At 42.5% G+C, this 14,756-nt stretch overlaps 1 protein-coding gene across 1 annotated transcript in view; it reads right to left on the bottom strand.

Annotated features, from left to right (window-relative positions):
- Positions 1-12,749, bottom strand: part of LOC106750309 (cadherin EGF LAG seven-pass G-type receptor 1-like) — a gene marked incomplete at its 3' end in the record, with an annotated part of 38,508 nt that extends 25,759 nt beyond the window's left edge. Inside the window, exons 1-3 of the mRNA XM_014630567.1 lie at positions 12,375-12,749; positions 10,679-11,041; positions 5,417-5,611 (exon numbers count right to left, since the gene is read on the bottom strand). Coding sequence (XP_014486053.1) covers positions 5,417-5,592 — 176 coding nt within the window. The remainder of the gene's footprint in view (positions 1-5,416; positions 5,612-10,678; positions 11,042-12,374) is intronic.
- Between the last annotated feature and the right edge of the window lie 2,007 nt (positions 12,750-14,756).

Raw genomic sequence — 14,756 nt, 5'->3', positions numbered from 1 at the left:
CGAAGATGAAAAAGTCATTAGGCGATTTTATGTTTCGCGAGTTCCTCGGGAGAATAAGGAGATCATTATACGGGTTTTACTTTACGAAGAGCACGGGCTATTATTATCTCCCTTGCGCTCATAAAGGAGTCAGTTTTGATTAAAAACCGCATCGGACGATAAACGTAATGATCAACGTTACTCAACTTCGAAATTTGTGCCGCTTATAATTTCTAAATATGTATAAAATGAAAATTTGGGTGTGCGGGGATTAAATATCGAATATTGCAGCGTGCAATAGAGATATGGAATCGCGTTTAATTTCGGTTACGGAGATTACGCTATTGAATTTTAGGAGGTTTTACGATTCCCGGGAGCTATGATATTGGAAGATCGTATTATTTCACTCCACATGGCAGTATTCCGCGGAGAATTTTACGACGGTGATGGGACGGGAAGACAATGTTTTAATTTCCGTTATTTCGTTATTCAGGACTGCACGAGCAGCTCGAAAGCTTACGCGGATCTATACACCTACAACCTGCACATCACACACACTTACGCGTACATTCACACACATGCGTGCGAGCCCTTTAAATGGATGTTTTTTGCCGGACGTTATTGCGGGGAACGAGGGGTAAGTCGTCAGTACATTATAACGATTATAAATTTAACGTTTCCGAGCATGTGTTAAGTTCGCCGCACAATGCCGTGAGAAAATCTGAATTGAAAACACTTCTTCCGTACACTTGGTACTTTGTCGTAGGGCGTGTTACCACACACCCGGGAGGAGTGACAGTGCGGTCGCCTAATCCGTCGTCGTTGACGTAAGAGAGATTAAATGTACATTCTAATCTCGCTAATGCGCGTGTTAATGGGATAAAATTCTATTAAGCGGACAGTCGCCTTTACGGACCTCATGGTGGACGGTCATTTTAGCGTGAAAAAGGGCAAGTACGAAAATCTCGACTGAAATTTCGCCGAAATTTATTCCGAGTATCGGGGTTATAATTTTATTGAAGTTTCAAACTGAACGAAGTTAAGCCTGCGCACCTAATCTCGATTGAGCCGGAGCATTAGTGCATGAAAATTACATTGACACATTTACTTTTATTCCGAAGCTGTAGCTAAAAGCTCAGCTCTCGATCTCGATGCACTATCAACGTGCCGATTTTCCGTACTATTGCAATCCTCCAAAAAATCATACATACGACAAAGTATCGTATACGTTAACACTGAGAGAGAGGCAGGAATGTGTGATATTTGGAACTATAATGGAGCACAGTTAAAAAGTTATAGTCAAAAAAACTATAAATGTAGTAAATATTATTACAATGTAGGTTACGACACAGACAATACACAATGTAACCAACTTTGTATCTGTATGTGTGTACATGTATATCCAAGAATCATGTGTTATAATAGAAAATCAGTTACACGTATACACGGATTGTCGGACTCGAGATGAATGAAATAAACGAGTGGTATCAATAGGCAATATCGAGCACGCGCCGATATCGCCGAACGCTGATTAAATATCGGTACGAATTTAGCGGCGACCGCAAACAATCCACGCGGAAACATCATCAAAGTACTGTCGCTGAATATCGATGGAAACGTTCATGTAACGAGGTCGAGCATTCTCAACCCAGCATTATTCAGTTTACAGCTAGCGATAGACCTCCACCCCCCTCCCCCCTTTCTTCTTCCCCCCATCGCCGTACTTTATTCTTTCGCATAATGTTGTTGCGTAGCGCGAAAATTGCAATCTCTAGAATATCAAAATGCATGCGAGAATAGCCGCGAGGCGCGATAGTTGATCGTGAAATGCATGATCTGCCGCGCGAGATGACACAACTGAGAAAAGGATTTCTTCAAATTTGATAAATCTTATTGCATCCAAACACAAATTTCATCATTGGCGTGAATCCGAAGGAACTAATGTTTCGATTAATAAATACGATTGTTAGACTTTTCAACGAATACGAATATCTATATTTTAAATAAAAACATTCGAAACGAAAGATAATTTAATAATAATTTCTTATAAGAAAATTAATCGTTTCATTTTACATATTTATTGTAACCAGATAATCTTTATTTGGTTAAAAAATATTACTTAAAATAATAACGTTCTTTCTGTTAAATAATAGAGTTTTCTTGAATGAGACGATAAAATTCCTACTCAAACAAATAATATTGTATATCTTGTTTTTGTGAAACAAATTTTAGTCAGATAAAAATGCTAAATTTAAAGAAATCTTTTTCTCTGTGTATAACGAGTAAATATGTTAAAAATAACGAATAAATATGTTAAAAATAGCAATAAACAATATCACATAAGTACACGTATGATAATGAAATACAGTTTGAGCAGATTACTGAGAAATCATACTATATAAGTGCAAATAGTCGAATGTGATGTCAGCCGACGATGACAAGTGACCTACGTTTCCCCTTCGGAAAATATTCGAGGGAAAAACTCGACGGTGGGAAATGCATACGGACGGAAAATCAACAAAAGGGAATAAGAAGGCGATTTTATTATTATTATTGCGGAAACCGGTTATTATTTGACCCTCTTATCCTACCGAGCTAACTAAACGATTATTCTTGCGCGTAGCCGTTCCTAAGAAAATAGAAAATATTTCGCGTACAGTGTTATTTCTGTCGTGCGAGCACGCTAATTCATTTATGCTCACGCGATAAAATCGCGCTGCGGATTTTTGAAAACACGAACCTCCATTAATATCACCACGGAGTGGGCAAATACGAAATCGAAATGCAAGGTCGCGATCGCGGTGATTTTATTTCTTTTTGCATTGGGCCGCGATGTTTCCCCCATTTTTTCTTCAAATATCAGAAAAGCGAGGGTTTACGAAACCGACGTTCGATTAATGTATTGGCCGAGAGAATAAAACACATAACGGCGTAATTAAAGGAAGTTCATTTCTCTCCTTAAATTTGAGCAAGGAGGTACAATTGTGAAAATCATAGAAATAGAAAAATGTAATCGATAAAATCTACGTTCCACAAGAAAGCTACAGTACATGTTCAGTAATTAAATATCAAAGTGTTAATAATGTTTCATGAAAAACGAACGTAATGAAAATCAATTTCATCACCGGAGCGTCGACGTTTGCGTCGGTTAATTCTGGCGTCTCGATTACGTTATTAGGTAAGACATTTTTTTCCGAATGAAAATGATAATAAAAGTGAACATTTTTGTTCCCATCATCTGACTGAAATCCTAACTGAAACGCCCATAACGAACCAGATGGAGATTACATCTTTCCTCAAAGTTCAAAGATACGGTCGCTCGCTAGACACGAGGATCAAAAAATATCGGATCGGGCGAGGAGACTCGTCCATTGCGATAGAAACTGCATTATAAGTTTAAAATCCCAACGGAAAAGCGCGTATGGAGACCTGTTGATCACGACGACGATACGAGATTCGATAAAACGTTCGAAAAGTCTCACGATGGACACGCATACACACACACCCTGCCTTGAAAAGCGAGAGAGGCTATTTCTCGCTATCTCTCGCTACTGTTACAAACGAGTACCCGTGTCAAAATATCGAAAGCGCGAAGTGTGCGGCTCTCGCGAAGTGAGCATCCGCTGCACGAAGAAATTTCGTCCGATTTTCGCAACGTGTCGAAATCTTTCCCACGGAAACGAGATATGGAAAGAATTTACACCCGGCGGGGGAGGACAGCGATGCAGAGAGTGTCGAAGATTCGCGCGTTTTATCGATGCCATTTGCGCCGCGGCGGCAGCTTTTGTCCGGCCTCTTTTTCCGCATCGAAGATCGTCGATGGTCGGACTCCGCGCGCAATCGATCGCGAACGCTAGAGGGAACATTCGTGGCTGGGCTTTCCCATTTCCCGGCAATTTCCGGGATGGAGCATGATCGATCATGAAACTTTCTCCCTCTCTCTCTCTCTCTCTCTCTTTGTGTCTCTTCACGAGTAGCGTAGCGTGCAGAATTCTCAGTTCTTCGCCGGTTTAATTCGTATCCAAAGGTGAAGGTCGGTACGTCGTTATAGGTAGGAACGCGAACAATCGATTTTCTCGTTTTCCGTTAGCGGGATGAAATTTCTAAAATTTCTAAAATCGCGCGCTACAAACGTCGAGAGACTAGCGCTATAAACGTCGAAAACTCACACGCGGGAGAATCGCGAAAATTCGCCGAGCGAAGAACGAGATTGCGAGACAGAGAGAGTGGGAGAGAGAGGAAGAGAGTAGAGTAGAATAAATTTTACCTTTAGGGTCGTATTCTTTAGAATTACAAAAATGATTCGAAAAATTTAAAAAATTGTTGGCAGGAGAGAGAAAGAAAGACAGAAAAAGAGAGAGGGGGGAGGGGCTCGCAAGTTCATTGGGTATTCCGGCGGTATCGCCCTCAATGTAAAGGCACACCGATTAGACCCGTGGTGCGCGAGAGCCGCGTGGAATCGACGACGCGCCGAAAAAGGCAACGGATAAAAATTGGTGGATGTAGGGGAGACGTGACCGGCGTAACTTGCGAAGCGGCGAGTTTCCCCGACTGCCCGATTCTTGAGATAAACCGCACCGTACATTTTTGCGAGATGTATAAAGTGCGAGACCACGGGGCATAGATCGACGGAGGAGAGTGGAGAAACTGGAAACTTCGACAGGCACAAAATTGCAAAAAAAGAGTAAAGTAATAATCGGCGGAAAATACGCGCGGGAAGTGTGCAAAGTATGCGCCATTAGCGCGGATTATCCAATCGCGAAGTATCTTCAATTCTGGCGGCGCAGTTCGCCCCCGGCTCTTGCGAGAATATCGCGAGGGAAGGAAAAAAGAGGACGCGAGTTACATTAATCCCGTTACAAACTGCTGGGATTAAATTCTTTTTAGCCGAGACTCACGATTGCGAGCGAAACGGCGCGACGTGACAAATAAACAAGTGACAAACGATTAATTAAGCGGAAGGTAACGNGGGGGGGGGGGGCGGTCGGAATGATAATTCACAGAGAATAATTAAGCCGTGATTCATTAAATTAGTTGAATTGCTCCGGAAATAATTAAACGATGACCGGAACACGCGAGGACAAGTGATACACGAATGTATCTGTAATAAAACTGCCGACGAGAGAGAGAGAAATAGATGAGGAGAGGACGCGAGTTCATTCTAATATATCGCTTATGTATATCACGAGGATTATATACACATGAATATTTATGTCGGTGTCGCACGCGCCATTAACGCGTTATCCCGATATTTTCGTACCTGACAAAAAGGATTCCGCGCAGGTATCGGAAATTTTCTTCTCGTTCCTTTCCTCTCTCGCTGTTCTTTTCCCTTTTCTTTTTTAATCACACCTCTTTTTGCCAATCTCCGTAATATCGGGATACAATAAATAGACTAGCTTGGCCACAGTCGATCACAGTCTTAGTTGTGACTCACCTGTAGGTGATGAAGGCGAACACCAGAGCCACCAGGGACAGGCTTCCCCCGAGGACGACGATGAGGCTCAGCACGCCGTCCTGGTCGAAGGAACTGGCGATACCGGTGGAAACGCCGTTGGCCATTCCGCCGGGCTGTGGAAAGCCGTGAATCGCGCCGGTGTAGAGCGTCTCCATGTCGCCGTTATGCCAACATCTATAACAGTAAATTCAATCGCGGCCGACTCAGCGCGTATATTCAAATATAAACGGTCAGATATTAAAGGGAAACAAGGAAGATATAATTTATGTACACGAGAGAGAGAGAGAGAGAGAGAGAAAGGGGGTAAGTTCAGCAACCATCCGTTTTCTTGGATTTTCAATTACGCGTTGAATTAAGGGAACAATAAAAAAAGCAGCAGTCGAGCGGCGGCGGCGAGCGAGTTTAATTAATTTGAGCGAAATTAATGCGCCGAGAGTAATGGCGCGAATCTACCTTTACCGTTTGCCCGCCGGCGCTCGCTCGGATTGAACCGAAGGGGAAAAAGAAATGAATAAAAGTCCACCGCGCGATCCCGGCAAGCGGGAGACTCTATCTTGGCTTATCATCGCGCGATTTCGGCGGGTAAGTTACGCGGGTCAGTAACTCTGCGGCCGGGCACTCGCAACTCGAAGCAAGTATCGGAGATCGTTCCGTTACCGGAGCAGGGACACAGCTGGTTGTGTGTCACACTCGGAACGTTTCCTCGTATTACCGCTTATATCGCTCGCTCCGCGATATCAGAATATCCCGGGTGTAAATCTTCGTGGCCGGCTTACTGAAATTCAGACACGAGTACTCTCTAAAAGCGGGATATTCAAGCGATGCGTTGTTGTTGAAGAAAAAAGCAGAGAAATTGAGAGTCGCAAGTGCACTGAGAGAAAAAGATTTCTTCGAGTTTAATCGATTTTATCGCATCCGAACAAATGTCATCATTGCTCCAAAAAGGAAACTAATGATAAGTACGACCGTTAGACCTTTCAACGAATATGTATCTTTATTTTGAATAAAATAAGATCGTCTTGAAAGATGTTTCTTGATGAGAATTATTTTCCTCCGAGAATACTCTCACCGACATCGGTGAAATACACTTTACGCTGATTTAATCCGAAACGTTCTCTCCGATTCGCTTTAAGAAAGTATCGCGCGCATTCTCGCGCGAGAACAAAGCGAATAAAGCCACCTCCTTGAATCGTGCGAAAAGTCAGGATAACACGGGTGACTATGAAAAGAAACGACTATTGTGCTAACTACTAATGAGAGAAAGAGGGAAAATTGACAAATGCTTCGTCATTTAATTCGCGTTTCTCACGACGAGCGAAAAGTTAGCGGGAGAAATTCACAGTTTCGCGCGGGCGCGCTCGATGTCTGCCGAAAAATCGGCGAAACTTCGCGACTGTTGGCGCGCGGGAAAAAACCCGGACGACGAGTTAATTCGATCGCAACAATTAATTCAGCCTGCGCGGAAAGTCCCCCGACCAGAGCCAAGTTTACGACGTTCGTAACGCTCGTAAGTTTCGATCAGTGGTAGAAACAATTAGCGCCCGACGTACTGCGAGCGTCGTCTCGCCGACGATTCTCCGCAAATTGCAAGCCGGAGCAATGCAAACCACGATCTCGACGTCAACCGACTGTAGAAGCTGGCAACCGCCGGACTTGAATCAATTTGCTCCGCTGCTTAGGACGGGTGGGCGCGCGTGTCGGATTAAGGCGTTGCCCGTATTGTTATTGTTCTACGCGAATGTACGATCGGACGCGATACTGCTCGCAACTAAGCCGCCATAACATGACGTTGAGTGACACGAAGTCTACGCATATGCGGCGACCTTTATTCTCATCCTTTTGCGAAACTCATCGTCACACGCAAATTCGTAGGAGAAACAGGTTGTATTCTTTTCAAGCGCTGAATCTATAAGATAAATTAATAGCTATTGTCACCTTGAATATCTCTAAAAATAGCATATAAAATAATATATATAAAAGCAGGGGAGAAACTTATCTAAAACAGAAATTGCATTAACGCCCATAACGCCCAAAGCGCATTAAAATTAAAAGTTGCAATAGTTATTACGTCACTTTATGTACGATGAAGGACTTTTTATATAATTATACTTTAATAATCGAGGATATTTTGTTTGAAAAGTGACACATTAATCGGACGATGAATGCGTCATCGTAATAAACACGTTGGAAAATCGAGCGTTTTTTGCTCGCTTCGCGATCATGTCGTTTCGTTCGTGGCGAGCGAGTTTATGCATCGTGGCAAAATTGGTCGGTCCGTTACTTTGGTTTCGGCGTGTGAATTTATAATTTATGCGAATGTGCAAATTTCAACGGCGGAAAATACGCGCCGTGGAACGTACACAGTATATGCATAGCAATGTTGGCCGATCAAACGTAATTAACTTGTTAATTGTGAGCGCAATATTTGCATTGTCAACTTCGAGCGACAATATATGCGGGCAAAAGTTTTCATCGTGGCGAGGTCGATCGATCTTTTTCACCAACCAGCTCTCTCTCTCTCTCTCTCTCTCTAGCAAATGTAATGTTTAAACTGATAATAATTCACGCACGCACACACACACACACATATAGCGCTTTTCCAAATAGCCCGCAAACTTCAATTGAATCAAGTTGTAATTATCGGTAAAGTAATTGTAGATTAAATTGGAACGTTACCCGATAAGACAATATTTCTTTCTTTCTCTCTTTCTCTCCCTTTCCTGTTACTGTTGTTAAATCACACTCTACGCTTTCGATTTTTCACTTTGCACGACGAACGCACGGAGGTCAGAGGGCTTTATGTGTAACACGGGTTTCCTCTTTATGACAATGCGTCTTACAATAAAGATTCATCGCATATCTTGAGAACCTCCACGATCGTATCGGTCCCCTGGGAGGGACCGTATTACGCCAGCGAAAAGGTTACCAGCAACGTTAACGGACTTCGCCCTTATCCGAGATTCACGACGCGCCGTAAAAGCGCGCGAAAACTGCGCTCCTCGTTCACACGGGATCGACTTTCAGCGACGCGCGTTAAAAGAGTTACGCGCATTGATAATTTATACGCTCTAATGGAAACGAAAATATTCGAGCGAAAAATTATTACCAACGAACAAATAATTCATGGTTATTTATTAGGAAAAAAATATCTTTCTCTAAAAAAAATAGAGGTCGTGCGAAAATATTTTTCGGACAAAAGTTGCTTGTTTTTTTTTACGTGAAATAAAATTCCGTAATAAAAAAAAAAAGTATAGGTTTCCGTTTAAAAGAATAAAATTGCTCTTGAATTTTTTATCCAAGATAAAGATGCTTATTCGCCGAAAAGTCTAACAATCGTACTTATTAATCGAAACATTAGTTTACTCGGTGCACGCCGATGACGAGATTTGTTTAGATGCGATAAAATTGATTAAATCTAAAGAAATCTTTTTCTCAGTACATGCGGTGTATATATTTTTCTGTATGTGCGGGTACTACGAGACGCGGGAGGGAGGGGGGGGGGGAGGGTCATTTCGTTCGGTAAACGCTTCGAGCAAGGCATATCTCTGGCATCGCGCGATGACGTCGTACGATCGCACGAGCGATCGATCGCACAAACGTGCGAAATGGGACATGTCGTGCTAATTGCGCCAGTTAGCACCAGTTGCCGACAATTGCGTACTACGTAATATCGCTTAATGATCACTCGGCGGTTGCGAATATCGAGCGTGACCGGGGAATCGGTTATCATTCGCGCGGTCGAAGCGCGCATATGTTAAAATTACTCATCACACAGGTGAGTAATTCCGCGTTTATCCCGGAGGCGCACACTCGCGAGCGATGTACGGCCGGTTGCCGATATATCCGCTCGCTTGTTCCGCATTGTTCTCCCTCTATTTTTCCCTCCCCCGCAAAAATGAGGGGGAAACCCCGATCGAGCGCGTTCTCGAAATTTTCCGCGGTATTTCCGGATCGGCCGGCATATATATTTATAACGCGAATCTCGGCCAGAGGACCGACGGATGCGTGGATGGCTTCGATATCGGGCTGCATAATTCTCCCTTGCGAGGAATACCCGACGACGCAATACGGTCTTTAAACGGAAAAGTGCCAAGTTTCTGGCACATCTCCGATAAGTGGGCCGAAATCACCACGCCTTGAGATTACGCCCGTGTAATTTTGTTCGTGAAAAGAACAAACAAAAACAGGTAAGTGCGGCTGATAACGTCGATGTTGACGTATCTACCTGGTTGGTTGTGTGGTCGATCAAGCAGTGCGGATATTCGTCGCCGGAGGGAGGAATTTTGTTAGACTAAGCACGGATCTACAATAGGCGCAGTGAGCCCTCAGTTTTTTTGTTGTAAGCAATACATTGGAAAACGAGTTTGGTTGAATCTGACAATGGACAACCGGACAACACATTTTTGAAACAAACACGTTTTGAAAACAGAATTCTGGAACAGGATTTCTGATTATAAGAACGAAATTTGGTTCATAAAAACTAGAAGTTTTATTTTTTTCAACCATAAACGTGTTTGGTCTAATGTTGAGGAAGCCCAATCTAATGTTTAGAAAAAGCTCAATTTCTTATCAAATTTGCCAAGACATTTGTATGTTAAATAAATTATCTACGAATCGATCTTGACAGATGCACTCGTGCGGACGCTCGTTAATTGACTTTTAATCCTCGTTACTACGTCACAGCGCAAAAAGTGGGAAATAATCGTATAACCGACCCGATATCGTTTCAGCACGAATATCGAAATATGTTGACACCAAGCTTATATAATTCAATACGTCGAGCGCGAATTAACGCGTTTAATGCCGCAAAATCGCAAATGCGAAAACTTCGCGTTCGACGTGGCGAGCGAATAAACGCGATTTTCCACAAATATCCCCGACATTTCATTTGATCCCTTCTTTATCATCGTTGCACGTAACTCACCGCATACAAGCGGTTACAATCCACACATTCATCTCCCAATGAACAATATATAATCACCAGTGTTTGCTGATATCCAAATAAAGTTATATAAATAATCAATACAGTTGAATAAATAGATAATCTTTATCTTTGTCTAGATAGAAGAAATATAGAATATATACATTTTCATCTCATCTGAGATGAATTTTTCAGATTTTCACCTCATCTTCATTTAGATGAATCTGAAATCATCGAAGGCAAACATTGATAATCACGCGCACGTGAACAACGCTCGAGAATGCGTGTCGCGAAAATGCAGCTGGAAAAATGTCACTCACCTCTCGCAGACGACGTCGTCGAGATGTCAGGTGAGCGTCGACGGACGGCCGCCTCGTCGGCTCGTTCACATTTCGCGGCACGGTGATAATCCACGTGACGAGCGCGGCGTGAGAGCCACGTGTCCACGAAATGATCGCTTCGCGTGCTCCAACGAGACTGGCTGGCACCGGCCGGTACCGGCTATGATGGTGCGCCGACGAGGGTGACTCCAGAGAGAGACGACTACGTTCTCGCCCGTGTTCTTCACTCGACGAGCGCGATGCTGAGAATAATCTGCCAGGCGTCGTTCGGATTCATCGCGCCGCACGCCTCTCGTCCTCTGCCGAGGTCGTCGTTCCCGACGCCCGAATGCGCCGAGAATCCTAAACAGAAATCGACGCGTCGTTTACCTCAAAGAGCGCTTTTGTGTGCCGGCAAGCGTAACCCTAAAGCTTGTTCTACAATGTGCTCTTTGCCTCTTCTGTTTCTTGCTCTCTATCTTTCTTTTGTAAGAACTTCTATTTACTTGTGGAAAAGAAAGACTTATGGGATAGAAAGCGAGAAAGAAGAGAGAGAGAGAAATATTGCAAACACATCTATATAATCGAAACGATCAAATTTAATCTGCATAGAAATGTAACATTAGAATTGCGATACAGAAATGTAAGAATCATTAAATGCAAGCATACAAATTAGAATATTATATAGGATATCTTACTTAAGACGTAACAGTAATTCTAATTCATATGCATAGATAATTATGTGAATTCTCTCATACATTATTCTTTTAATATAGAAAACTATGTTTGCACAGAAATACTTATATTAAGAAACATTAAAGAGATGTTCAAATTTACTTTGTCAATTAATTTCATCATTAAATGCTTGATCGAATTGAAGTTCACTAGCTATTTGGAGAAATACGAAGTATATTATTATCAGTTTAAAGGCGGCTTTTGGCAAAGTCCGCGGTCAGGCTAATCGATGAATCAGGATTGTGAGCTTACCGATCTCCAATTCTACAATTCGTCGTCTGCAACGATAATCGCAAAATTGATGCTTTCTATTTGTGTTCTGTGTATGAACAAAACATAGCTGGTGACACCTGACTGACAGCAATCGTGAATAGTCAATTAGCTCAATCGGACTTTAGCGAGAGCCACCTCAAAATTGCTATTGTTATATTAAAGCACGAGAGGGAAATGCGACAACGAAAGAGATCTAGTTTTTAGCCGAAGCGTTTAACCTAACCTAATCGAAGGTGGATCCCCGGCGCGATGAAAAATCAAACTATCGCTCCACTGGCGCCACAGATCGCGATCTCCGACGTAGATCGATGCATCGCCGTCAGATGGCAGATGGAGAGATCGGCGTCGTTGAAACGTTTGAATCGCGCGGTAATTTATGTCGATCGCAATCAACATGACGGGATGGAAAGGGAGGGGGGCTTGGATGAGATTTTAGGATGCGAAAATTTCGCCCTCTTCCCCCCCCCCCCCTGCTCGACCCATGCTCAATAATTCGAACGTAACAAGATTCGCTGCCGCATTCTCTCCGTTGTGGCCGAAACCGGAATATTCGTTAACGAGATCCAATTCGAACGACGAGTGCTGTAAAGCGCTTGTTGCTAAACTGACGCGATTGCGAGTTTCACGGTACGGTTTTCCGCTCCGAATCTCACGTTAACGGGATCGGGAAGCGCAAGTGGGATTTTACCGTGCTCTCCGTTTTTCTCCAAATCTGCGGATTCCGCGGAAACTCGCCGGCCAGCCTCCTCATCGGGTCCTCGTCGGCGGCATCTCTCGGAAGCTCGTCGTCTCCTTAGCCGTTAACGGTTAAATCAGCACTCGAGACGTGTCGTGTAATCGCTTTAAGTTTGTCCGACGATGCCGCGACACGATGTCATCACGCCGACGAGCGCGATTAGAGCCACGTTGGAATCGTTATAGGTGATGTTAGGTGGATTCGCGAACGAAGACCACCGCAGATCTTGTCGATCACGAGTCACGAATCACCGAGGAAGAAAATCGCGCGCGGAAGGAAATCGCGGCAGCAGACGCGCAACGGTTACGAACGCGACCGACCGCGGACCGCGACTGCAACGGACTAACTTGCGTGAACGCGCGCGCGGAAACGCGCATGTACATGGCGCGCAGCGTGTTGCGGCCTGTAGTTCGCCCGATTCAGCGGCACGAGAATCTTCCGTCCGCTTACGCGCGCTATTTCGCCGCATTATTGTCTTGCTCATCACTTGTTTTCATCTGTTATAAATCTTGTTTGGCTGAAAAGGATCAAGCAATTTGTTTATCGTCTTTCTTTTATGTTATTTTTGTAATGATTTTGTAATAAAATAAGCGAACACACATGAAAATTGCAAATTCGAAAGATTAATTCAAATTATTAAAGAAAATTCGTCGAGTGAAACGCGTTTAATAAGGGCTCGGTGAAACTTGTGCCGCGTATGCATTGTAAAATTACATATAATTATATATGATCATATATGATTATATGTAAGGCATCATATATAATTATGTGTGAAGTAATAATACAGTCATATATTTATATATGATTATGCGTAAATATATATGTGATTTCTTTTACACGTATGACGATATATATGTATACTATGTTGTCAAATGAAAGATGAGATATAACAGCAAATAGCGAAAAGTTATTATAAGTGACCTTTCTGATGCGCTATTGAAAATATTGCCTTACAATCTCTTTAAATTTTCTGAATTGTTTAAACTGTAAACCTGAAGTGAAATCAATAACTAAAGTCTCGATGAGAAGCTTGAGATCAAATCAATAACCAAATTTTGTTTAGCAATACGCGCTTCTCTTTAAAAAGCCGCCGAATCAACTTTGCGTACCATATTTGTTGAACGCCGTTCTATTGTTTCTTCAATTTCACCTATCCCAATTTTCCATACGGAATGTCAACAATTTTATAAAGGTAAATATGTATATGCGGAATTTCCTTTGCACGTTACATTGGTATTTACATGCTACAACTAGACGGAATATTTTGTCCCTTTAGATTGAGCAAAGGTAAACTGTGCATATGGAAAAGAGAGGAATAAACGAAACGTTCGAAACGGATTGCGCACCTACGCATGGAAAATAGAAAAAAAAAATATCCCATTGATCGGATTTACGAAATTTCTAAACTGAACTCCACTCGAAGCTCGTATAAAGTACTCCTCGTGTTCAAAAGGCAATCGAGCAAGTTACCGGAAACACGTTGAGGCGGAAGTTATTGAAAACTCGTAATGACAGATAACCGGAGATTTTCGAATTGGATTTAATCGATTTTTGCGATCGAGCTTTCGAACGTGAACATTTGAAGTTCAGAAGATAAAAATGGAACTATAAGGATGTTCGGTCACAATTATTACACTCGTGAGTATAATAGTAAAGAGGGTTTAATATTTCTTTCTCTCGACGACTTCTCTTTTTCNCCCCCCCCCCCCCCCCAACCATGATCGACAGATCACGTCGCGGAGCGAATTGCGAGAGGAAATATCCGCCTGCCACTTACGGGAGTGGAAAATTCGCGGTCATTCACGAGCAACGAGCCGAGATTAGATACCGCCGGGCGAAGAGGTGGACGACCATTGAGAGTTATGGTAATGGAACGAGGTGGATGACCCAATTTTGAAGGGACAAAAGGAACGGCCCCGTTGCGTCGGGACAAAGTGCCGACCTGGCCGCACGTCAGAACAGGGCCGGTCGGAAAAGAGAATCTCTGTCGATCCATCTCTCCCGCGACAAAGGTAGAAATTAAAAACTAACCGTAGAAATATCATAATATACGCGAATTAAGAATTAAGTCCTGGATACGCGCAGGACATATATTCCCTATAATATTCCCTATAATATTCCGCGTAATAATATTATTTAATACTAAGTTAATATTCTAGGCATATTCTTCGAATATTAGACGCAATATTCTAGCAATATTATTTAAGTAATATTTTTGGAATATTAATAGATGGTTATATGTCCATTTTTATAATAATATTAAAAAAATAATATTACTTAATGTTATTATAATATTATATTTTTTTTTAATATTCAATACCCTATATATATATA

Source organism: Dinoponera quadriceps, unplaced genomic scaffold, assembly GCF_001313825.1.
Source record: "Dinoponera quadriceps isolate SergipeBrazil2010 unplaced genomic scaffold, ASM131382v1 scaffold5230, whole genome shotgun sequence".
NCBI lineage: Eukaryota > Metazoa > Arthropoda > Insecta > Hymenoptera > Formicidae > Dinoponera > Dinoponera quadriceps.
This window is presented reverse-complemented; position numbering and strand designations above follow the sequence as displayed.